This window comes from Nicotiana attenuata, unplaced genomic scaffold, assembly GCF_001879085.1.
Source record: "Nicotiana attenuata strain UT unplaced genomic scaffold, NIATTr2, whole genome shotgun sequence".
Classification (NCBI taxonomy): domain Eukaryota; kingdom Viridiplantae; phylum Streptophyta; class Magnoliopsida; order Solanales; family Solanaceae; genus Nicotiana; species Nicotiana attenuata.
Window position 1 is genome coordinate 642 of NW_017675833.1, and position 26,725 is coordinate 27,366.

At 37.0% G+C, this 26,725-nt stretch overlaps 2 protein-coding genes across 3 annotated transcripts; one reads left to right on the forward strand and one right to left on the reverse strand.

Annotated features, from left to right (window-relative positions):
- Positions 1-11,375: 11,375 nt before the first annotated feature.
- LOC109220494 (linoleate 9S-lipoxygenase 6-like) lies at positions 11,376-17,590 on the forward strand. The gene is made up of 9 exons (XM_019384962.1): positions 11,376-11,910; positions 12,004-12,290; positions 12,377-12,611; positions 12,706-13,035; positions 13,121-13,206; positions 15,267-15,356; positions 15,524-15,822; positions 15,900-16,163; positions 16,695-17,590. The coding sequence occupies exons 1-9, from the start codon at positions 11,724-11,726 to the stop codon at positions 17,461-17,463; spliced, it is 2,547 nt and encodes an 848-aa protein (XP_019240507.1). The 5' UTR covers positions 11,376-11,723; the 3' UTR covers positions 17,464-17,590.
- On the reverse strand, positions 11,815-26,637 carry LOC109220495 (glycine oxidase). 2 transcript variants are annotated; one of them, XR_002067101.1, is made up of 10 exons: positions 25,885-26,637; positions 24,483-24,632; positions 22,515-22,729; positions 22,299-22,369; positions 22,056-22,218; positions 20,478-20,667; positions 18,933-19,091; positions 18,737-18,825; positions 18,406-18,570; positions 11,815-12,148 (listed from the first exon to the last, which is right to left on the reverse strand). XR_002067101.1 is itself a non-coding variant. In XM_019384963.1 (9 exons), exons 1-9 carry the CDS (start codon positions 26,231-26,233, stop codon positions 18,472-18,474), a joined length of 1,485 nt encoding a protein of 494 aa, XP_019240508.1. In that variant the 5' UTR covers positions 26,234-26,637; the 3' UTR covers positions 18,100-18,471. The 2 variants fall into 2 exon arrangements, 1 of the variants encoding a protein (XP_019240508.1); XM_019384963.1 differs by lacking the exon at positions 11,815-12,148 and having other exon boundaries at positions 18,100-18,570.
- Between the last annotated feature and the right edge of the window lie 88 nt (positions 26,638-26,725).

The window sequence follows — 26,725 nt, forward strand, 5'->3', positions numbered from 1 at the left end:
GGAGTGTCATGTGCATGGCACATTGTCTTAACTGCCCCAACTGCCCCTTTGTAAAACTGCCATGGGCAGCCCCCTTTTTATGTATGTATTTCGTTTGGCATTGGCAAGTAGCATATTGTGAGCCAAGTTAAACGTGAGTCCTTTTGTAATTCTGCGAGAATAATAAAGGTTGGGTATTTTACCCGTAATTTTGTGTGTTCTTAAGTTTGGCTAAAGTCTAAAAATTCTAAGTGTCAGGCTGTGTGTGCGAAACGTTAGGCTGAGTAGCTGTGTGATTGCTACTGCTGTGCAGTGTCAATATTTGCGAAAAATTGGCCCTGTAACACGAAGGAACTAGGCATTGAGTGACAATTTAAAAAAAATTAACCATTGAAGATTTTTTAGAAAAGCTTGAAGATGATAAAATACTTTTATTAGATTTGTTGTTGATTAGATAAATTGATGATTGAAGTTTGTTCTTTATGAGTTTGGAACTTACGTTTCACCTTTGAGCTAATCTGGAGTAAATTTATATGTCGTGCATTAGATTGTGAAAATTCGAAAAATAAGTTGTTATTTTTGGGCAAAAAAAGTTTCACCTGAACTTAATGCTTGTATGCTTGAACTTCATGCATAAATTCCTAAAGGTTAGCCAAAAATATCGTTAATTTGACCTTGGCAAGCCAAATTTCAGGCGAAAATATCGGAAGTTTGTTGCGAATTTCATACATGAATTTGTACAACTTCCGTCGTATATGCCTGAAGTTGGTTCCGAAGTAAACGAAAATTGTAAATTCCTACAAATTTACGGTTATGGTTTAACTGATAGTCCAAAAATCGTACACGCACCGCTTTATATGTTCGTACAATCAGCAACCCAAGTTGATGATCGTCATGAAAATTTATATGATGAATTGAAGTTTGTTTAGCCTAACTAAATGAAAAGGGAGATTTGCACAAATAGGATCTTTTAGTGTTGCCAATTAAGTTTTGACTTCATTAAGAAAAGCTTTGCAATAATAGATTTACGGCCAACATTAGTTAGCTAAATCTTGACGAATCGCTAGGATTTTAAATTGATGGGCAAAACTGTCACGACCCAAAAGCCACTAGTTGTGATGGCACCTAAACCAAGCCGCTAGGTAAGCCAGTTAACAATTATCCATTTCCATTTAAACTTGATAAAACAATTAATCAAAGAAATTATATAAATCTTATACATTTCCCAAGGACTGGTAGTACAAATCATAAACTTCTAAGAATAGAGTTTACAAAGCTAACATGAAAAAAAATACATCTACTGTTTAAAAAGTACATAAACGGAGTTTTATGAAGCTAAGGCTACCATGAACAAGAGGTAGCTACATCAGAGACGCATGTACACCTTTAAATCCAGCAACCATCGAACGCAGGAACATCGGCATCCGGGATCTGCGTAATGTGCAGGAAGTGCAGTATGAGTACAACCGACCACATGTACTCAAAAAGTAACAACCCTAACCTCAGGTTGAAAACGGTTTTGAGCTGGAATATAGGTCGGGTCCAACACCAATATCCAATAGCAGTTCATAACAATATAAAGCATATAAACAAGGAAGTAACTCAGAGATAAAGTGTTCAGCTTTTCCATAATTTTTTCCAAAAATGGTTCCGCTTTTCAAGAATATCAGTGNATATATATATATATATATATATATATATATATATATATATATATATATATATATATATATATAAATCTTCAGAAAAGGAAGAAATAGATCTATGTGTCCTACGCCCCACGGTCCATGTTATATATGCTCCTATATATATTGGCTGATGCCAAAAAGTCACCATTTTGTAAGTTATAAAAACTCCAATTTTGAAATTTTAATATGCCGACAGCTATGATTTTGTATAATAGACCCCGGTGAGCAGAGGCGATCCGGGATTTAAATCCTATGAATTCAACTTTTAAGATTTTTAGCATAGAACCATTATATTTTTAAAGTTATGCGTTCATATCTATTATTTTTGCAATTTAATGAATTCTTTCATATAAATTTTTACTTTGCGTCAAAAGTTATAGCTTCAATTGATCCTGTCGGTAGAACACTACATCCGCCCACGGCAGTGAGACTTGAACTCGGGGTTAGGAACAGAGCTATAATATGGATTATGAGTTCGGTCAAACCTAATAGTTTTAATGCGAACTTCATATTTGTTCTAAAATATTTATTAAATATATACACATTATAACTAGAACGTAGTTTCTTATAAGGGACTAGAATCCTAAACTCATTTACTTTTAGTTCTGGCTCCGCTTCTATAAAGATATCTACTTACTCTATACCATGTTGAATAAGCAACTTATGTAACAGTTTAAATAATTTTATTTTATTTAATTATCTTTACTCATTTTGAACTAATAATTAAATTTTAAATGCTCTTTTGGAACTGTTGGCGCCGTCTTATATTAAGCTGAATTGGTAGAGCCCATAGGCTCAGGTTCTTACAGCAAGACACACACGTAGAGGTGTTCAAAACCGAACTGAAATCGAAAATTGAACCGAAACCGAAGCTTAATGGCTTATTGGTATCGGGTTAACGGTTTAACGGACGGGGTACAGATTGAAAATTTTTTATTAACGGCTTATCGGTTTGGGGGCGGATTATTCAATTTTCTTAACGGATAATCCGCTAACCCGTTAGGAATAATATATACATATAAAATTTATTTTTATCCATATATATATATATATATATATATATATTTGTGAGAATAAACTCAGTGAGAATAAACTGTGAGAATAAACTGGCTTAAACAAGCAAGATCTAGTATCTGTGAGAATAAACTCATATCATTTTTGGGTATGTCTGTGGGTGTTTTGAATGAAATTGGCTGAAGGGCTAAGTATACTTATATACTTATATATATATATATATATATATATATATATAAAATCAAAAATCCTTCTTCCACTTCTAGTACTCTATCTCTATTCTCTATTACTAATTTACTATTAGACAAATTTTAATTGCTTGCTTCGCGCATTCTTTTCAATCCTATCAAACCAAAAACAATTTACTTGATTGCTTCTCGTATTCTTACCACCTCCAGTAGGTGCAGTGGAAGTACCAAAACTTAACAAACAAGAGATAGTTTAATGAGTAGAATCTGCTATTAAATTGGGTTTAACACATACATCTGCAGGTTTGCTTGCATGTAAAAAGAAACGTCAGTCCGCACACATTTCGGCAGGTGTTCTTGGATTGTTTAGAAATTAGAGTGACATCTAAAGAAAATTGGAGCAGTTATAAAACAAGAGCAAGAAATCCCATTCTTTGACCAACATCAGCATACATTTGAAGCACGACGAAGCAAATTTTGGACCCTCGCTAAATTTGGTAAATTGCGTCATGTGCAATATAGATTGAATTAGGCGGATAAATCGCCCAATAACCGCCCGATAAGAGCTAAACCGATACCAATCTGCCCGATATCTTATCGGCTGGCTAGTGGATTAATACATCTAAAAGCCGATAACCGATAAGCCAAACCGTTAAGAGTAAATAACTGTTCAATCTGCCCGATAAGCAGCCCTACCTAGCATGAGCGTCACCTCAACATCAATCACATGGCACGTAATTTGGGGTTTTATACCCTCAGCACTAAGTTTAGAAGAGTTACTTATCTTAAATAAGCCAATCCCGACACCGAGCAAGCCAAGCGATGCTCCAAGAATGCCATCACGCGCGTAGCGACCTCCTAACGGCCCAAAACTAGCCAAAAGCAACCCAAATACATCAGATAAAGCCCAAGGAAATAATTACAAATGATAAAGATCGAATCCCGAGTCAAATCCCAAATCTGGCCAAAATCATACCCGGGCCCACGCCTCAAAAGTGACAAAACTCACAAAATCCGAGAACTCATTCAATTATGAGTCCAACCATACGAGTTTCACTCAAATCCGACTCCAATTCAGTGTTCAAAACTCAAAAATTCATATTATGAAACTTTAGGCAAAAACCTCCAATTTCCTCTTTAAAATTCATCAACCAAAAGCAAAAATCGAAGATAGATTAATGGAATATAACCCAAACCGAGTCGAGAACACTTACCCCAATTCATATGGTTAAAATTGCTTCAAGAATTGCCTCAATCCAAGCTCCATAGCTCCAAAAATGCAAAAATAGCCGAAACCCTCGAAATAGAGTACTTTATAATCAATTGGCGAATCAATGAATCGTGATCGCGAAAGCAACCTCGCGATCACGAAGAAGGAATTGCACTGCCCCTGAAAATGCACTACTGATGATAGGCTATAATTACGTATTTTAGTCGATTATTACACTCAAATTTACTGCACTTTGATTGAGTTTGAGCTTTAATCGCTAGTGTCTTGCACTAACTGTGTGTTTTATGCCTTGTAGGAGTGATTCCGAGCTATATAGATGTTATGGAATGAATTCAAGTGATTTGAAGCTTTGAAGTCTGAGTAAAAGCTCAAGAATTTAAGCCGGAATCGTGTTTGGGGGTCAACAGATGATAGTTAGAGCGAACGAAGAATCGAGTAAGCATATTGCGCACTGTCAAGAAAAATGGATATAACTTTTTGCTCAGAACTCCGTTTGGTCTCCACAATATATGGTTGGAAAGCTAACTCAAAGGGCTACAACTTTCATATTTTACATTTTTCCAAATTCCAAACGGAACGGGGCGAAACGCGCAAGATTTGAACCAAAACGAACGAAACTGGGAAAAAAGGCCAGTTAGGCGCCACAGGCAGCGCCTGGCGCCACCTGTGGTGCCGAAAACAGTGTGCACAAATAATGGGGCGCCGTGGAGGGTTGGGCGCCGGTGACGTGAAATGTGTCCTATTTCGCCCGGGACAAGGTTATTTCGGCCCTAGACCTACCCAGTACGTATAAAAGCAAGACTAAACATATTTTTTGGGGAGAGGACGCCACTTTGGTGATATCTAACATACTTTGAAGGGAGTTTCACGTGGGGCAACACACACCACGCTTGGAGGAGGCTTCTAACTAGTTTTTCTTCTTTTCTCTTCCTTTAATTTCATAGTTTATTAGTTCTAGAGTTTTCGGTGCTACATGAACGTTGTAGTTTGAAGCTTGAATTGTTCTTATTATTTTATCATATTGGTTTATTTATTCAATCTTGCGCTTAATTATTTGATTGCTTGATCACCAATTGAATACTATCTACGAATCTAGGATTGAACTCGAGAGAGGGAATTCTAGATTGCATATAAGATTGAGTAGAGCAAGATCTTAACTCTTAGGGGGAGCGGATTTGCGGTTAGGATAGGAATATACCTAATCGCCTTGCTTGGTTATTATACGGGAACTATAAATGCGTTCTTGTTAATCCTAATTCCATAGGAATATAGGTGTTAGGTTAGCTTGAATAGGCGAGTTGTACTTCGGGAGAAGGCTACGAGCAATATTAACCCTGTCAACTAATAAACAAGATAAATTAATTAGACGATTTAGGTGGAAAACTCAACGGGATTGTTAGCTAACCCATAACTCTAGAATATTCACTCACATTGAATTCGTCTTTATAATTTGCCAACTTGTTTTCTTTAATCTCTTAGTTTGGTACTTTAGATTAGTTTTAGTTAAATATTCATAGCTTAGGATTCACTTGAATAGATTAATTGTTTGGTTTAGTTTGGTTGATAGTTAATCACAAGTCCCTGTGGGTACGATATCTGGACTTACAATCCTATATTACTTGTCGACCACGTATACTTGCGTATGCGTTTGGGAGCAACAACTACACGATCGCGTACAAAGGACTGCGAATGCGAAGAAGAAGTGAACACTGCCCAGCTCAGCCAAATACTCTACGTGAACGCGTGAAGGCTTACGCGAACACGATGCTCAAATTGCAGCAGCCTACGCGATCGCGTCTGAAGACTCGCGGATGCGATGAGCAATTTCTCCCAGCCTTCAAAATAACTCTACGCAATCGCGATCCATACCTCACGATCGCGATTAAGGAAACCAGATGCTCAGTTTCTGCAGAACCAGCAGTGCATAAAGAAGGAAAAATAGTCTGAAACTCGTCCGCAACTCCCCAGAGCCCCTCGGAACCACATCCAAACATACCAACAAGTCCCATAACTTAACACGGACCTACTCGAGGCCTCAAAACACACATAACAACATCGAAATGACGAACCACACCTCAATTCAAAATCATTGAACTTTGAAACTTTAACTTCCATAACCGATGCTGAAACCTATCAAATCACATCCGATTGACTTCAAATTTTGTACACAAGTCACATTTGACATTACTGACCTGCTCCAACTTTCGGAATCGGAATTCGACCCCGATATCAAAAAGTCCACTCCCGGTCAAACTTTCCAAAATTCCAACTTTCGCCATTTCAAGCGAAATTCCATTACGGACCTCCAACTCAAAATCCGGACGCGCTCCTAAGTCCAAAATCATGCAACGGAGCTAACGGAACCATCAGAAATTCAATAGGTCAAATTCTAAAAAGTCAAAACTTGGTCAAACTTTTCAAATTTAAAGCTTCAAGCTGAGAATCATTGTTCCAAATCAATTCTGAATAACCTGAAAACCAAAATCGATGATTCACATAAGTCATAATACACCATACGGAGCTACTCATGCCCGAAAACTGCCGAACGAAGTGCAAATGCTCAAAATGACCGGTCGGGTCGTTACAAAAACTTACCTCGATGCATAAACCGCCAGGATCTTTGGCGAAAAATCTAACAGATCAACCAAGATTTTTGGTCAGATGCTGATGGGTTGCCAGAAGTTTTGACCATAAATCCTGAAAACCCATTAGAATTGGTTGAAAAATTCTGACATATCACCCTAACTTATTGTGTAAATATTTAATTGACACATTTTTGCTTCAAAATTGGTCCACATCAACTCCAAAATGACTCCAATGTTGATAATAACCTTCTAATATCAATCCCAATAATTTTCAATTGTTAGATTTATCGTAAAATCTTCATAAATAATAGACTAACTTTGTCTTCTTCAGTAATTTTTTTTCAAGCTCAATAAAATCCAACATGGTGTTCTTCAATTTTCTCCAACCAAATCAATCTATATCACTGAGGATATACAATATAAGATCAATGCGATATCACCACTCTATTCCAACTACAAATAAGCAAAGAGTCTTCAATTTTTTTACTGCAATATATTTCATTATTTTTCAAATTTACTTGCGTTCTCATAATTTATTAGAAGAAGAAGAAAGAGGACGAAGGAAAAGATGGAGAAGGAGCAGTGCCAGCTCAATGGGGAGGCCACTAAAGCAATTGCTTTAGCCCCTCAAGTTGAAGGCCCTAAAATTATTTATTTTATGTATTATTTATATATTGTAAATCAATAAAGAGAATAGATTTTATACTTTATTTTATGGAATGTGACAGAAGTTATTGAGTTAAATAACTGAATTTTATAAGAAACATGCAATACATGAAGATGAACTTGATGACAACTTTGATAATTAAAAAAAATATCTTTTGGAGATAATTATTTCTTATAAAGAGTAAATAAAATTCTTTTTCACTTTAAAATAGACTTGAATTATTCTAAATGCATGAGGTTATTTTTTTTGTTTAAAATTTGAGGCTACTTATGTTACACCCCATGTTTTCGTACGTAAAAGTATGCCGTAAGTCAACTGATGTAAGCTAAGTAATGAGATAACCTTTAAAACTACATAAAGTAAGTTAATCATGTTACCGTGGAGGTTATAAATATTTAAGATCATGAATAAGTACCAAGAGGGCTTCATTTTGGCATAATCCCGTAACTACCTTCGTTTGATAACGAGACATATATGTACATTATCCTAGTCTCATAAGTTACAGTTCTCCCTTTTCAGGACATTATATTCAGTTAAGTACTGTCTTCTTTCATTCAAGAGAGCAGAGGATATATACAGTCAGGCCTCTCTATATCAACATCTCTATATAATAACCATTCACTATAAAAGCCAAGTTTTTTCGGAACCAATTTTTATGTGATGTTATAATATATGTCTTTTATAACAGCACCTCACTGTAGCGGCCAAAAAATATCGGAACAAATGAGGCTGTTATAGAGAGGTTTGACTGTATATACATATATACATATATACACACACAAAATATTACAATATTTTCACCACCACCGAGCTATAATCGGTGGCAAGCCCCTATTGGGCAACCTTTGATTAGATGGTAAGTTATATACCGAGCCTACTTTGGCCGAGCGCCTATGAGTGAGCACCTATGTGCGAGCCTACTATGGTAGAGCAGTTACACGTACCGAGTCTTATAGGACCGGACAGCTATTTTACTTATTATATTGAGAGAGTTGAGTCACTATCAGCAGGTAAACATATCTTCAAATCATCTTTGACTCATAGCTTTTTTCAGTTATTATGTTATCAATTCAGTTTCAGCTTTTACTTATTCTACTACCTTATATACTCGGTATGTTATTTCGTACGGACATCCATTTTGCCGGAAATGCTGCATTTCATGCCTTGCAGGTCCTGATAAATAGCCGAATAGACTTTACCAGTAGACAGAGCCAAACATCAGTCTGATTGGTAAGCTCCACTCCCCCGGAGTTACCAGGTCTAGACTTTGTTATCCATTTTATGTATACAGGTTCGATGTGTAGGTCGAGACCCTGTCCTGACCATGGTACAATTCTGTTATCTCTAAAGGCTTGTAGATAAGTCCTGTATATTTGTATATCAGTAGATGTTCATGGCGGCCTCGTTTAGGACTGTTCATTTGGATTGGATATCCGAAATCCGAACCGATCCACTCAACTTCGGATTTTGGATTTCGAATTTCGAATATTTGGAACGGATTTAAGATTTTGTGTATTAAAATTTCGGATATTCGGATCGGATTCAGATTGGTATAATTGTAATCCGATCCGATCCGAAATCCGAAATTATTAGGGCATGTATAAATTTTAAACTTTAATTTCGGATAGTCACTACTTTCTTTACATCTTCCTCCATGTTATTACCTTTACAATTGTTGGATTTAGCTATATTGACACCATAATACTCTCATAATTGCAGAAACATGAATTTTTCTTACTGTATTGCCTCTTTTACAAAGAAAATATACATATGAGTTTGCAACTTTGAGGCATAATAATCCAATCCGAAATTCAAAAATCCGATCCGATCCAAACTTTAAAATCCGATCCGATATTAATTCAGACCGGATTTGGATTACATTTTGTAGAATCCAAAATCCGAAATGTGCTAAATCCGATCTGTTCCGAACATGCACAGTCCTAGCCTCGTTGGCCCGCACAATTTTATATATGAGCTTTTTGAGTATGTTTACCCCTCATATGAAAGAGACGTCATTTTTAGATGATTTAGAATAGGGGTTTTGACACAGTTACCCACAAAAACAAAGCTATTTACCCTAGTCTACCCATTTATTTTTCTACCCATAAACTAATTACATTTCCTACTCATATTAGCTTTTGTGGGGAATTTTCTCTTTATTCTCCAATTCTTTTTTATTTCTATGCTTCTTTTCTTTTCTTTTCTCCTTTTCTTTTTTCTCGTTTTCTTCTTATTTTTTCTTTTTTCCTATTCTAATTTCATTTAACTTCTTTTTTTTTTTATATTCTTTTTCTCTTCATAATCTAATTTCATTTACTATTTTTTCTATTCTTTTTTATATATTATTACTAAATAAAAATCATATTGTGTACCAATTCAATGTAGCTAATATGATCAAAAAAATATTAACTAACATTTGATACCAGTATAGTATATAGTTATACCAACAGGGTATACAATTGTACGCAGAGAGTTAAAAATAGTTTAATTCAATTATTAAACTGAAATAATATCATTTGTCAATAAAATTTTTATAAAAATCTAAAAGGATCTAGTTGTAAGAGTATACCGTTACATTATATAGCATACTATAATATATATTTTTTTTTTTGCATTTTCAATTTGCCGCTCACGCTAGGTAAAAGCTTAAAACAAATTAAAAGAGAAAAGGCAAGTGAATTTACGGGTAATAAGTATACTATTATAGTATATTGTATACTATTACAACATATTGTTACAATATCTTGCATATTATTACAGTATAACATAACAATATATTTGTATACTATAATGGTATACTGTTGTAGTATAACTATATACTCCTACAGTATATTAGTATACTGTAGCGGTATACTGTTAGGTAAAGTGTTCTTCTTCGATTATTACTGTAGTTGTGTTCTTCTTCGATTTTCAACTGAAAATTTCGATCTCAATCACCTCAAATCAGCTCCAGTCTCGACCAAACTGACTCAACATTTAGTTACAGTTGCCAATCAATCTCACGACAGTCAAAATCTAATCAAACAATTACAAACTCGACAAATGCAATTTATGATTTTCAAGTTTCAAGGTCTTTCAATGGTTGATCTAATTTTTCTTACAATAAATCACTATGAACTTCTCAAAGGATATTAGAAATAGTTATTTGTAACATTGCACGTACAGAATAGTTATTTAGCTTATCAATAAACCATATCAAATCTCACTCATTAAAATCACAAAAAAAAAAACTGGACAGTGACTCGAACAAACACAAACACTACGAGAAAATATGAGATATGTAAGACGGAGATAGTATTTTTGTTGCTGGAAGAAGAAACAAGAAGAAGGGAAAGAGGAAAGGGAAACTTTAAGGAGGAGAAAGGTTGGTAAGGTGAGTGGACGGGTAATAATTTTAGTTGGGATAGGTAAGTATAGTAATTATTATTAAAATGGGTAAAACCGGGTTATTATTTTGGGTTTAGTGGGTAATTAGTGTAGTTTCCTCCTTAGAATATGGCCCCGTTGGCCTTGATTGGTATTGTAAGCTTGTAGGTGGGCTTCGTCGGCCTAAGTTGAAGGCTACCCCTCCAAAGTTCACAGTTACAGAGTGGTATGCTCGGGACGAGTATGGCACCGGGTGCCGGCCACGCCTCCCCAAGTTTGGGGAGTGACATCTTATTTTTTTTATATATATAGATTTTTTGATTTTCCTCTCCTTTGATCTCTTTTGTTGGAACTATTGCTACGTTGGTGACTCGAACCCACAACCTTGAGGTTGTTGGTGGGGGTATTGACCATCTGAGCAACCCCTTGTCGTATGAGGTTATTTTAATATCCACTTAGTGGTACAAAATGATTGTAGTATTGGTGAACTTTTGTGATCCAAATAAGCATTCTTGATCCTTCTGGCTTGAGCTCGGTATCATTCTTTCTTCCGAAAACAGGCTTGTTACCTATTCAAAGTTAGCAGTAAAACTTGATTTTACCACTTCTTGTATTTTGTGATAAAATGGTGAAACTTCGACTTGGAACTAAATATATACCTTTCAATACTTCAAATGAAATAAGTTTAGTTTATTCTATTGTGCACATTCTATATCATCCCATGCTTTTTCAAAATCTGTCATACTAAGTGCTCGTGTATATAAGCCTTTACATTAGACAAGAAGCTTTACTGCTAAAGTATATACTAGTCTGCTTGAGCACCTGAAAGGAAACCTCAAAGCAAGGCAATGAATCTGATGCAATGCTAAAATCTCAAGCTATGACAAACTTTCTTCGCCTAGTAAGATCTTGTTCTCTCATATATCATTTAGAAAGAGGAAATATTAGAAAATTCTGATACTACAACGGCAACATTTTGACACCAAATATCAATTAAAGAAAACGATGGAACATTCAAGGATAATTGATTGTCTGAATGTTTTTCAAGGAAGTGTGAAGGCTCAACTGGCTGAAAGCAAGAAACATGCAGAGTCTATTAAAGGAGAAATCATCATTCAACATTGCCCTGCAAAATCAAGCCTTGGAAAAGCTATCCGTATTCAACTATACAGTCTCTCTAAAATTGACCCAAGTAAGCCAACTTGATATATAGACACTATGATTACTAGTTTTTCTTTCATAATTTACAATAGATTTGCTTCTTTTCCTTCTTCCCTTTTGATAGGTACGGGGGAAGGGAAGCTGAGTCAAGAAGCGTACCTGAATCATGGGAAACGTATCCACAAGAAGCCTAACGGTAACAGAGGTTTTCAGTATGAATTGACATTCGAGGTTGACCGAGATTTTGGACTTCCAGGAGCTTTTGTCATCTGGAACCAACACAAACACAAGTTTTTTCTTCAATCAATGTCTCTCCAAGTTACATTCAGACAAATGGTTCATTTCGAATGCAATTCTTGGATTTATCCCAATCATTTAACTCAAAAAGCAAGGATTTTTTTCTCAAACACTGTGAGTATAAAACATTTCTCCTAAAATGTATTAGTATCTTTCAACAAAAAGATATGCAGTACCTTTAATCATCTTATGATGCTTAGTGTTATCTTCCAAGCCAAACACCAAATAGTCTGCTGCAACTAAGGAAACAAGAACTTGATACCTTGAGAGGAGATGGAACTGCAGGGAGAATTAGAGAATGGCATCGGGTTTATGACTACGATTTCTATAATGATCTCGGTGATCCTCACCAAGGGGAAAGACCAGTTTTAGGAGGTTCAGTTTCTTATCCGTATCCAAGGAGAGGAAAAACTGGTGAACCACATATTCATTCAGGCTAGAAATCTCTCTCCCTTCTAGTATAACTTTCTAGTCACAGAATAACACGGACAATGATATTCCTCTTCCTAAACTGTTACTCTTCTAACAGAAAATGAGAAGGGGATGTTCAAGACAGACAACTGTATCCCTCCAGATGAAAGATTTAGCCCCGAGAAACTATCAGAGTTTGCGAAGAAAGTTATCCAGGCCGCTTTGCACTATGTCGTTTCTCAGGAGGGTTCGATGTTAAGAGAAGAAAGCAACCAATTCAAGTCATTCAATGAGATCAAAGGGCTATTTCCGGGAAAGAAAAGCAGAGGGGTGGAAGAATGGATGATAAGGAAACTGGAAACTCATCTACCAAAAGAGATTTTCAAGCAGACTGAACGTAGAATCAAAGATTACACAGCAAAATTTCCAATGCCTCAGTTATTTGCAGGTGATGCTGGTTTTTTGAATAGAAGGTTATTGAATCTTTCTTTCCAAGACAAGTTTTGTTTCATGTCTGGATTATTCATGCACAGGGAACGAACTTGCATGGAAGGATGATACAGAGTTTGGGCATCAGATGCTTGCAGGAATTAATGCAACTCTAATTCAGTGTTTGCAGGTAAGCTTAACATGCTTTTGCTTCCTAAAGAGAATCATGACAAGCATAAGCAGAAGCTTCATAATAAAAGAAGGAAAGCGAATTAAATGGATAGTTATAATGGAATACAACCAGGGGCGAAGCTATACCCCGGTAAGGTCGTCGGAAAATTACATTGCATATATAGGTAAAATATTAGGTTTTAGAGGTATATAACATATATTGAGCAGCCTTTGTCGGGAATTTTACTTTCTTTCAAGTTTGAACACCCTTGAGAAAATTCCTGGCATCGCTATTGAATACAACACATACCTATTTATAGGTTCACGTCTTATATTAACCAATGAAGGACTAATTCAACACATAAAACACTAACTCTAACATTTTAACACGCTTCCTCAAATTTTTGGGTATGGAAGCCAATTTGAATTTGTTTGTTTGGATGCTAAGAAAATTAAATAGTTGACAGGAAACTTGCTGGAAATCTGCAGAAACTTCTGATTATTAGAAGGAAAAGTTTTGACCCCCAGAAACTTGTTCAAAAGTACTTGGTCTCTGGAATCTCGCCAGAGAATTCCAATATGTTAAGTGCCCCATATTGGTGGAGGAAAGAAATGTTATCTCCTTATATGGGTCTTGGGTTCTCACCTCATGATCCAGCTTTTGGGGTTGAGTTAGAGCCATGATGTATTTTCTATCACGGTATAAGAGCCAAGCTCATTCCTATTCTTGGTTTACCTAGTGTTGCGCCCCATGTTATATTGTCCACATTCCAGATGTCGAGTGTTAAGCGTTCCACATTAGTGGAGGAAACAATTGTGTCTCCTTATAGGATCTCGACAGTCCTCACCTCATGAGCTAGCTTATGGGTTGATTTAGGCCCATGGTCTATTCCTTATCAAACAACAACAACGCCTCAATCCCAAGTAAGTTCAGGTCAGTTATATGAATCCTCGCTCATCATGCCGCTCCATTTAAGCTATCTTAAACCCATATAATAATTATAACAATGATAATAGTCTCTATATTTTACTGGCATATAAATCCCATATAAAACTAAAAGACTCCTAGACAATATAAGACCTAAAGTAAATGTAATAACGTGGCTAAAATGTAGTCCTAACTAATAAGTATTGCATACAGAGATCTTTTTCTTCGATTGTGCCCTATTTTTGGTTAGGTCAACCTGAATTCCAAGAGATTATAGGTCTTTCAAGACAACTTCTTTTATGTGATTTTGCCAAAAAAATTCTGATTGCTAGAGTTTTACTGAAAAGTTGCTGCTGGATCGATGACTAGAATAGTGAACAGAAGAAGTCGAAGAGATACTGCCAACTGAGCAATCAGTAGGAAGAGGCATAGTGTTTGCCGATTCGGTCAACAGGAAAAAGGCACAGCACCGTCGATCACCAGAAAAAAGTTTGGTGTCACCAGCAAACTAGCGCAAAAGAAAGAAAATTTGGTAAGTCGAATAAGAAGAAGTTACTTAAGTCTTACCAATATCGCAGAGCCTTTGATACCATAAAAGAAAAAGGGAAAAGATCAAAATTTACCCTTGTACTACATGAATTTTCTTAATTTTGTACTCCGCTATATTTTTGGACCATCCATGTCCTTACCGTTAGCAAATCGTCTCGTATTTGCCCGTCATGAAAGGAGCTCCATCATAAAATAGGGAAAATCCACGTGTCCAAATTCTTTGGAAAAAGGTCCAAATTTTGACTATGGTTTAAAATTACCCTTAGGTTGAAGCTCCATTAGGGTCAAGGGCAAAAACAAGACTTTCTCCAATTTGTGAGGATAATATTCGACCAAAAGTTAAACAGAGCGCAAAGTTGCTCAATTTCGGAGTAGTACAGGGGCAAAGACCCATTTTCCTAAGAAATATAAGAGAAAGTAAGAGAATAAATAAATAACTTGACCTAGGAGAGACCAACTTAGCACTAACAGCCAACGCTACTAACTCAAGATTCTAAAACACCAGCAATTGACGTTCTAACGCATCTTATATGCAAGCTTGTACAGTAACAGCGTGTTCTAAGTTTCATATCTTGTTTGATGCTATGGTTTTGACATCACAGGCTTTTCCACCAAGAAGCAAGAATGGAATATGGAGTTCAATAAGAAGATCACACATAGAACATAACCTTGATGGGCTCACTCTTCAAGAGGTACGTACTTTAGACCAATTACATTGTCATTTATACTTTAGCATAGAGTATACCCATGAAACATCCAAAGACTGCAATGCACGAAAAGGCAATAATCATGAATGCTTAGTTGGAAAGAGCTTGAACAAACATTCAAAATTCCTAATAAGTTCGGTTCAATGCTGCAGGCAATGAACCAATGGAGGATTTTCATCTTGGACCACCATGACTACCTCATGCCATTTTTGGGAAAAATAAACAAAAATGGTGTATGTGCATATGCATCCAGAACTCTGCTATTCTTAAAGGACGATGCCACGCTAAAGCCACTGGCAATAGAACTAAGTTTACCAGGGCTTTCACCTGGCACTGAGATCCACAGGGTATTTCGTCCAGGGACCAATGGATCAGAGGCAGCCTTATGGCAGCTTGCTAAAGTTCATGTGGCAGTAAACGACTCTGGTTATCATCAGCTAATCAGCCACTGGTAAAATTACTAAAATCATGTAGCAGTTGCAATGTCATTGAATTTCCACATTACTCATGGGCATTATGAAATTGTAGGCTAAAAACTCATGCAGTTGTAGAGCCATTCATTATTGCCACCAGAAGGCAGTTGAGTGTTATGCACCCGATTCACCGGTTATTGGATCCTCATTTCAAGGACACTATGCATACTAATGCATTGGCTCGGATTACAGTCTTAAAAGCTGGAGGAATCTTCGAGAAGACCCTTTATTCTGGAGAAGCATCTATGGAGCTATCTTCTTCACTCTATAAGGAATGGAGATTTGATGAACAAAGCCTCCCTGGTGATTTGGTGAAAAGGTATGCTAACGGGATATATGAACTTGGTGACCTAACGAGTGTTTGGTCTGCGGAAAATGTTTTCTTGTTGAAATTATTTTCAATGTTCGGTTATCTTGAATTGTTGAAAATGCTTTCTCCAAGAAAAATATTTTCCATCAAATGAAAGAAAACTACTTTCTTCACTTATTGGTGAAAACCATTGTTGTCAATGATATCCAAACTCTTATTGAAGTCTATCAACTTTTAGAGATATCCCAATTCTTGCTCCATATCTTGAGACCAACAATTAGACATTATTACTAAATTTTCATACGCTATCTTCCACCTTGTATTTTACTACCATATTTCACCTAATTTTATATTAGAACAAACATGGAAAATGATCCCAGAATGATTTCCTGAAGTAGAACATTTAGACATTTTCCACCATTTATTTTGGATAAAGTAAATATCTGAAAACATTTTCCTCCATCACCCCTAAATCTGCTGATGTACATTATAGCTAAAACTACTAATACCACAAACTAATACATTAATCGAAACTTGCAGAGGCTTGGCTTTCCAGAACCCAGAATGCCTGGCTGGCATTCAGCTTCTCTTTGAAGATTATCCATATGGTGCAGATGGACTAGAAATCTGGGTAGCAACCAAGAGATGGGTAACAGACTTTTGTCAATATTTCTACAAGGATGATAATTCCCTGAGATCTGACCATGAGATCCAAGAATGGTGGTCAGAGATTAGGAAACTTGGTCATGGAGACAAGTGTAACGAAACATGGTGGAGCTCAATGACTACCGTCTCTGACCTAGTAGAGGCTCTCACAACCCTTATATGGATTTCCTCAGGTCTTCATGCTTCAGTTAACTTTGGACAATATGAATATGCGGGTCATCCACTAAATCGCCCAACCAAATGTCGGAATTTCATCGCGATGGAAGGGACAAGAGAGTACGCAGAGTTTCTCCATGACCCAGACAAGTTCTTTCTCAAAATGTTACCCAACAGGTCTGAGATTACCCTATATTTGGCGCTATTAGAGGTACTGTCAGCGCATACATCTGATGAAGTATACTTGGGTCAACGACAATCTCCAAACTGGATAGATGACGTATGGGTAAAGCAAAGGTTTGAGCAATTTGCCGAGGAACTTAATGAAGTGCATAAAAGGATAGTGGAGAGAAATGCAGATTCCAAACTTAAGAACAGACGGGGGCCGTCCAATATCCCGTACAAGCTTCTGGACCCTACAGTCTCCAATATTAAATCAGGTCAGGGTATCACAGCAATAGGGATACCTAATAGCATATCCATGTAATCAGTATTATAAAATATCTGTCGAAGTGTGTCTCATCAAGTCTCTTGTATCAGTGAGTGTAAAATACTTTTTAAAAAAAAAGGACCGATGGAAGAGCCTTAACTATGTATCTAAGGCTTAAAGCTCACACACGTTTGGACAAATAACAGAGAAAAAGAAAAATCAACTCCAAATAAACAGCGGGAGAGCTAAAACATATCATAACTCAAATTACGACATTAAGAGCGTTTTATCTATAAGAAGCACAACCACGTGAAGAACATTTTACTATTTCCTTTATACAGAATAGAGTTACAGGAACTTTAGCTAAAACTAGGGACAAAATTATCCCAAAAAAGTGTAACCTGCTCAACCCCCGGACTGAGCGGTTGGGCTAAAAACATATTCATTGATGGGTGGTTGAGCGGGCCTTGTGCCCATATTAACCCATCTAATAGCTTGGGTTAATCTGGGCCAACAAAACTGCCCAACTGTAGCACCCCCCCCCCCCCCCCTAAAAAAAAAAAAAAATAAAAAGAAAAAAGAAAAAAACCCCAATACTCCTAGCTGGAACAAATGGCCCTAAATGCACAATGCATGAGCTATAACAGATAGAGTTCGAGATGAAGCATTGCAAGCACTAAATCGATAAGGAGATGAATCACATCAAAAGCATTTTGCTTTTTCATTTTGCATAAGAGCCACAGGATTGGAGAGCTGGGAAGATGGTTCCAGCATGTCTCTATCAATAGAAGCTACATCATCAGTTCATTCAAAACCTAAAAACTGCATCCCAAAGACAACTCATCAACTTATCCTTGCTACATTTATCTTTTAAGAAATCCACATCCAGTAAAAACTGTAGTAATTTCTCACTATTCAGTTATTGCACAGAAATGATAGACAAAAAGCTATAATCAAAATGCAACATCATGTAGCAGTAACATAAGGATGTGATATGACCTTGAGACTGTTAAGCTTTTAAATTTAGGCTTCATAAGTGTTCAATCCTTGCATTGGGCTCACTGCTCAGCGGAAGCACCGGCCTAGCAGCGCAAAAGGTGCTGGATCAACTTTACAAGGATTGGTCAATACCATATCAGCAATCATTTCAGCTGTTCCTAGAGCCTGGTAAGAAGAAGCATTGACTATGATTATTACAGTTAAAATTAGAAGCATATAAGAACTCGAAAAGACAGTAAGAAAAGCGGACACATGTTATAATGAAAACTAGTATGTTTTTAATCAAAAATGTCTTTCAGTTCATCTGCAGAAAGAGATTAGAGAAAAGTACCAGCGACAGTCCTTCTCCTTCATGCCCGGCAGCAAGAAATACATTCGAAAATCCAGGAACAAGCCCAATGACAGGCTTTCCGTCCGGAACTAAATCAAAATAAAGCCAAGCCCATGAGCATGCTTGCAGCTTCAGCATTATTTTAGTAGTTCAGTCATGAACAGTAAAAAGTCAAAAGTTTCTGGTTTTCACTTACTGTAAGGTCTCAATCCTACTCTAATTTCTCCGCTTTGACGCAAATCCTCAAGCGACTCTTTTCTTAAAGCAGGTAAGAACTCCCCAACCCGCTGCCATATGTGATTGATGACAGATTCATCAACCTCTGTGTTAAACCCAACAAGCTGTCGGCTACTCCCTGTAAGAAAAGATCTTGGTGAATAGCCATGAGTGCACATTTATAGAAACCACATTTACCTTAAAGGGTTCGGATTATAAGACAAAAAAGATGGACAGAAAGATAATAAGATGACATAAAAGATAGCATAAAATGGAAATTTCCTTCTTCCATTATGATTTTATTCAGTATAATTGGACTACCAGATACCATAACGATGGGACAAGTGCCTCCAGCTATCATAGTTACACAGCATGAGACGTTGATCGTTTCTGAAAAATATATTTGTTAACTTTTAAAAGGAGATTTTGCGAGAAGTTATTACAGAAAAGCTTTTTCAATTGGGAGAAGCTTTAAGGGTGTTTTTCAATTTAAAAGCTCTTTCTTCCACTCAACAAAGACCACAAATCTTCAAAGAACTACGACAATTCAAACACATTTTTTTTGCACAAACTTTTTCACCAAAATATGTTTTGGAACAACTTTTTCCAGAAGTTGTCCAAACGGCTCTAGATATCGTGAATAGCAAAGTTAGAAAAGACATAAAACAAATGATATATCCTAGCTGGAGTGTCCATACTTTCAAAGAAGTACATCAGAAATTAGGCAAAGCTCTATGTTACATAACATGTGGTAGACCTATATAAATAACTAAAAGTGTCACCTCTTTAGCAACTTAAGCTTTTAGATAATACAGTTTTATACAATTTAACTGATCTTAATTTCAATTCTCAGTATTCTGTAATAGCATATTTCCACATGCTTGGCCCAAAAAAAAGATAGTGTCCCCTATTTAATAGTTTAAATTTTAAAAATTTAGATGAGGCAATTTAAACAAGAGACTTCTACATAAGGTTCTGCAGTAGGTAGACATTCTTTCCTGCATGCTGAACAGCTTCCGAAAAGATAGTGCATCGATCTGGCTATCAACAGTCTTTTATTGTTAGGGAAATAAGCTTAATTACTAATTTAAAGAAAAACTTTAACTGCGGTGAATAACTAATGAACTTAGGGCTCATTTGGTACGAGGGATAAGGGATAATTAATCCTGCGATTAAATTTGAGATGAGTTTATCCCACGTTTGATTGGGATAAAATCGCGGTATAATAATCCCGAGATTAGTTATTCCGGGATTGTAGTGTTAGTTTTATTCCTATGGGAGGGTGGGATAATAATCCCGGGATAATTAATCCTGGATAACTTGTTTCCCAACCACACGACCCCTTAGAGAGAGAAAAACTAGAAACAAGAAGTAATTAAATCCTTTGCATTATAAATGGAAGAAGGGGGGTGCAATGGAGCTTGGAGCTATCCATATCTAGCTTAATTTGTGTTAAGACATATTGATGTGGCTTGTGGGTGAAAGAAAGGAGGGACAAACAATTCAACAATGGGATATAGTTTACCAAGGACAAGACTGCCTGATGCATCCATGGTTGCTGTCATTGAAACAGACAGATCTTGTGCATTATAGACAGGCCCTGAATCAGACGCAGTAGCTTTGAGAGTTGCTGACTGATGGTTGACATACCCTGCCTCCATAATTCCATGATTCAGCTTGAACGACTTGAAATTCTCTATCACAAGCAGGTGACCCTGCTTACAGAGGCAAAATTTAGCTTTGCAAATATATGAATATAAAATATTTAAAGGTTGAATCTATTGACAAGTACGAACAAGGTCTCATGAGAAAAACTTATGACTAGGAGGAAGATCCTACTGATCCAAAACAAAAGGAGGTAGATCCATATATAGAATGTGTAATGGAATTGCCATTACGTATTACATACTTCTCTTTGTGTCCACTGTCTTCACCTTTTTTTATATTGATATTCACTTACTGATCTCCCTATTTGAGCTGGATAGTTTTGGGAACTATAGACAGTACTGTAAGGACACTCATTGACAATCTTGGATTCGTTTAAGGCCGTTTAGAATGAAGCACAGACATCCCATTATGAGATTCGAATTCTTCTAACTTCTGAGAGTTTGTAGCTTGAGCTTGTAAAACGATATCTTATTTAAAGTTAATAACCAGTTAAAGGGATAAAGGAAGTGGACCAATACAGATGCCTTATGCTGATATAAGAAGTCATGGAGCAACTTTTGATATCATTTCTCTTCTTTCTTGTTTTATGCTCTCTTTTTTCCGAATAAGCTTGTAACTTGGGTTATCTAGCAATCCCTCAATAGAAGTAATGGAAATATGAATTAACAATAAAGCGGTCAACTCGAGGGGGGAGGCAGGGGATCAAACAAAAGTCAACACGGAAGTATAGTTCGTATTATTATCAGGTGAGCATCGAGTTACATATCCACAAAACATCACATGTTTACTTTAAAGTATTGTATGGATTTATGTTGCTTACTATGCAGGATCTGAAAACTTATTAAGGCAAAACAAGGAATCAGCTGAACTTAAAGAAATGCTCTGAACTAACAGAGAGGGGAAGGGTAAGAAATGGTGGCTTATAAACTAGCATATGCATGTGATGAACCATGAATCAGATATGACTCTCCCAATTGAACACCCCCCCACCCCCCCCCCTCCCCCCACACCCAAGGAGAAGAAAATGAAGTTTATAATATAGTGACAATGATGTAAACAATGGCAAATGGAGCCACGAGAGAGAAATAAGAGATATCAGTAATGGTCTGGTCTGAGCTGGTAATGGTCTGGTCCGAGCTGGTATATGAGCGGCATGTGAATGAGTGTCGTCACTTCCATGCATCCCCTCTTATGGTGCCATTTGGTTGTAGCAATGAGATAGATGACTAAAAATTGTGCATCCACAAAAAATCAGCAAATAATGGTTTCTCTTAAACCAAATTAAATCTCTTTTTCTTTTACTCCTTTATTCTTTCTTTAATAACATGACAAACACACACAACCAAAAAAAAAAAAAAAGAGAAAGATAATAAGACAAAAAAACAAATGGGACAAAGAAAACAACGCAATGGGCATGTTACATCTTATCCTAAACCTTTCGAGGCTTTATTGGAAGATCGAGCTCGATATCTGGTTGCTTAATCAGGTCATGCATCAAAGACCCAGTCCAACAACCTGTTGCAATTACAACAGCCTTCTTACTATGCAATGTAGTCTTGGAAGTTTGAACAGCTCCAACCTCGCAGCTATTTCCAGGCCTGAATTTAAAATTTATTAATATAGTGATTACATGGACAAGTAATAGTTCAAACATCAATAAAGATGGAAACTGTCAAACCTAACTAATCCAATAGCTGGGTCATGATAAAATTCAGCATATCTCCCTTCAACAGCAAAACGCCTGTTACCCTGGACAATGATCAACGACTTAAATAATTATCATATATAAGTATTGTAAGATAACCCGGAGAGAAGAACACTAAAGATTATTCCTAAAGAAGGAACCAAAGAGGAAGAGAAGGAAGAATGAGAGAAAGAAGGCAAGGGAACAGACCTTCTCAATAAATGCAACAGTACGGTGAGCATCCAATTGGCAGTCATCAGGGAAAAAAGCTGCTCCACCTTCCTTCTCAAGCACAAGCTCTGGTTCTTCTGATAGCAAGTCATTGGTGGACAAGAACTCTGCTCTCAGCCCCTCCTGTGATAGCTCCTCTACCCTCATTCTTAACATTGCTGACTCATCTGCTGTTTTACTAACTAAAAGACTTCCTGCCAGATAATAAGAACTTCACTCAGTGGTTTCCCCTACAATCTTTAATATGATAGGACTGAGATAGTAACGGTTATTGCAGAAGAAAGGTTTTCTTTAGCCTGTGCACATGAGATAGGTACAAGGGAAGGGCAGGAGAAGAGCAAACTCCATACCATCCATTTACATGAGATATCAACTAGAATTGCTTTCTAAATTGTGTTTACAAAAAAGGGAGTATACTGGAGAAAAAAAAGAAGCTGAAAGATGCCTTCAAATGAACAACAACAACTACGCCTCAGTCCCAAACAAGTAGGGGTTGGCATGCCTTCAAATGAACAGTATAAAGAAAATCCACATTATTTTTGTTAAGAAAATGGTCCTTAGGCCTAACTCAACTCGAGTCATGAGGATTGCCCAAGACCATACAAGTAGACAACAACCTGTTCCCTCAACCAATACGGGACAATCGAACACCCTCCCCCCTTGCACACCAAGCCTGCCAATTGGAGCATGAATGACATCACATGGGGGTCTAATATTGGGTAAACCAAGAACAAAATGGGTGTGACTGTGATATCATGTTAAGGAAATGGACCTTGGGCTAACTCAACCCCAAAAGTTAGCTACGAGGTGCAGAGTTGCAAAGAATGAGGGCCAATCTAGCAATTTTGACCAGACTGAAAGAATGTTGGGCTCTCCATTGCAGAAAGTCTATTAAACAGAGAAGGACTAGACAATATGAAGTGACTTTAACTTTTGCATTTACCAGAATTGTCTCGGACCTGAAAAATCTTCCAGACTGATGTCCTATAATATACCACCTTTTGTCATTTGTAAATGAGCTTTCTAGAAAAAGGAAAAAGAATTACAATTGAGCATGTGTACCATTAAGGAGGAACAGACCTCCTCAGTACTGAAAATGTCCTCTAAAAGACAGGAAAATGATGTAATATTTCACGATTCTTCCATCATATTCTAACCCCTTGGGCTGCTTAAGTAGAGCTCAGAAACACATTGGTCAGAATAACAAGACATATAACATGATAAACTTCCAGATTCATTGCTAAAGTCTTAAACAGTACACAGAGTTGATGTAAGTTGATCTGTGTTGTCAAAGGCTCATTTAAGGCGCGCTTAAGCCCTGAAGCTGAGAAAAGCTCAAGGAGGCCGTTTCACCTTGCTTAAGTTGCACTTCATTATAAGGCAAGGCACTAAGGCGTGCACCTCGTTGCCTATGAGTTCTGTCTTTCATCAATAGGTGTTGAGTTGTCCCACATCGGTGGGATTTGAGGTCTTTGGTCTCCTTATATGGTCTCGGGCAATCCTCACCTCATAAGCTAGCTTTAGGGGTTGAGTTAGGTCCAAGGTCCATTTATCATGGTATCAGAGCCAGGCCCATCCCATTATTGTTACTGATGTTGGGCCCCCATTTATGTTGTCCACGCTCCAGTTTGCAGGCCTGGGCATGAGGGGGTGTTGAGTTGTCCCATATCGGTGGGATTTGAGGTCTTTGGTCTCCTTATATGGTCTTGGGCAATCCTCACCTCATAAGCTAGCTTGTTACTTTTTTCCCGAATTAAATATATCTTTTTATTTTTTCAGTTCAATGTGCCATTTTTATTAAAAGCCCACACTTTAGTTGCGTTTTGCGCTTAAAGCCCCAATAGACATGAAGCACCTTTTAGAGCTTTTCCCCGTTGACAACTCTGTTGACTAAACAGTGGCAAGTAGAATAACTGAAGGCAAATACATGGAAGGATATAAAGTCACCTGTCTTCTTCCAGCCAAGTACCTCTAAAGGATCCATGCCTTGAAGTTGAATGCTCTTGGCTAGGCTCTCCCATAATTGATGGCTTCTCATCATTAATTCCCATTTAACAGTACCTGGTGATTTGTGTGCCTTCCATATGTATCCTTGACCTAGAACCAGCTCAAATGCCAACGATAATGTAAAGAAAAATCCACAATCAATCAGTCAAGACACGGCAAACAATAGGAATAGAATTTCATTCGATAAGTTCCTTCTTCTTTTTCAAAAAAAAGTTCCTCCTTAAAATGACATGCCAGCAGATGATGTTCTCCAAATTTCTAGGGTGAGAGAATAAGAGCTTATAACTTGTTCAACTACCTTAGAAAAGTTTATAACGAAATTTGAAACGCTAAAAGTTTAACACTTCAAATAGTTATTACTCCCTCCATTCCAATTTATGTGAACCTATTTCCTTTTTGGTCCATTCCAAAAAGAACGACTCCTTTCTAAATTTGGAAACAATTTAGCTTAAACTTCCAATTCTACCCTTAATGAGAAGCTTTTATAACCACACAAATACTCCGTGCCCCTTTTTGACTTGTTTAGGACCACAAATTCGAAAAATCTTCATTTTTTCTTAAACTACTTGCCCAATCAAACAGGTTCACATAAATTGGAACGGAGGAAGTATAAAAAAACAAATTAACTTCTTCTAATGTAGGAGGTGTAAAGGCTTACCATTGCTATACTTATTCAGTTGATATTTGTGGGTAATCTAACTACAATCAATACACTGGCATAGCTCGTGAATTTGAATAAACTCGAGATTGACAGCATACTAAGTTAATTCTCGTTGTATTATGCATGTGGATTAAAAGAGCCAGAGACTTTAAACTTGATTCATCCACTGAGACTGTTACCCTTTGTGGAAAACTGTACATTGTGCATATTAGATCATATCAGTTTTGTGATTAGAGGCATATGCAATTAAAAGATATATACAGCATTTAGCCAAGACGGCGTGCATAAGAATTGGGGGTGAATAGATATGGGTTCATCCAAACCCATAAACTTTAGCTCAGATCATGTATGTGTTAAAAATCCACTATGTTAGTACAAATGATAGATTTGGAACCCAGTAAATTAAATGAACTACGATAGGATTTTGAACTCGAACTCGTAAAGTTCAAATCTTGAGTCCGCCTCCGATAAGAATATAATACAACCATAACAACAACTAAATCTTGATTCCAAACTAGTTGGGGTCAACTATACAACAACAATAACTACTACTACTCCATTCCAAGCTAGTTGGGTCGGCATATAAAAATCCTCACTATCCATTTCGCTCTATTTGGGCTCATTTCATGCCAATATCCAATAATTTGGGGTCTGGTCGTCAAAGTATCGATAAATTTTTACCTGCTCCAGTTGCGCCCGAGCAAGGAACAGCAGCATCAACTAGGGCGACGGAGAGGTCAGAGGAAAGGAGCAAGTGGCGGGCGATGGTCAACCCAATGATTCCGGCACCAATTATGACAACATCAAAGGAGTTAGACGCAGAAGCCTGACTACTCGATACTCGAAGTGGCGCATGCCAATTCCTTTTACTTCGTTTCAATGATAGAGGTATACTCCCAAGGAGTCTGCGGCCAAAACTCTTTTGATTTGAGGGTAAAAGATGAGCATGTAGCTTGTTCGGAGGAGGTGCAAGTACGCCGTTGGTATTGGGATTAGAGCTTATTGTAATTTTCAAGGCCATTGCTGCCATTTTTTTTCAATTTTCTGCTGCAGAAGTGTGGAGTTTGCTTCTCGTGTCAGCGTGCAAAGGTTTACCAGTTTAGCTTTAGCTAAGAAGAGCAAGTGCCGCAAAGCTAGTTGTTTGCTGTGAGATCTGCTTCCCACAAGTTGCCATTTCTTGTTCTGGATTTCAACTTGCAATAAAATATTGTAAAACGTGCCATTAAGTAATGGGGTCTTAAAATTGGAACATAATCCTTCTTTGCAATTTTCAGTGGTGAAATTACATGTCAGGATAAGAGAGGGGTACAGTGCACTTAAATTGAAACTTTGAGGTTGGGCTACTGGGTATGGGGGCTTCAGTGCTTCACTAAGTTTGGAAACTAGAAAAAGAGAGGTGTATATCTTTTGAAGAGTTTCAAGAAAAACTATAGCATTATTATGTATGCGAAATGGAAGAATGCCACAACTAATATCTTCTTATTGCTTGGGTACTTATTTGAAGTGATAAATGCTGAAGGAT

What these genes read in the sequence shown, in the direction of transcription:
- LOC109220494 (XM_019384962.1), top strand. Translation starts at nt 11,724, where the DNA reads ATGGAACATTCAAGGATAATTGATTGTCTGAATGTTTTTCAAGGAAGT. An exon ending in GGATTTTTTTCTCAAACACT is followed by an intron (nt 12,291 to 12,376) that starts GTGAGTATAAAA and finishes TATGATGCTTAG; the next exon opens with TGTTATCTTCCAAGCCAAAC. An exon ending in CTCTAATTCAGTGTTTGCAG is followed by an intron (nt 13,207 to 15,266) that starts GTAAGCTTAACA and finishes TTGACATCACAG; the next exon opens with GCTTTTCCACCAAGAAGCAA.
- LOC109220495 (XM_019384963.1), bottom strand. Translation starts at nt 26,233, where the DNA reads ATGGCAGCAATGGCCTTGAAAATTACAATAAGCTCTAATCCCAATACC. An exon ending in CCAGCTATTGGATTAGTTAG is followed by an intron (nt 22,219 to 22,298) that starts GTTTGACAGTTT and finishes TTTTAAATTCAG; the next exon opens with GCCTGGAAATAGCTGCGAGG. An exon ending in AGTAGGATTGAGACCTTACA is followed by an intron (nt 18,826 to 18,932) that starts GTAAGTGAAAAC and finishes ATTTTGATTTAG; the next exon opens with TTCCGGACGGAAAGCCTGTC.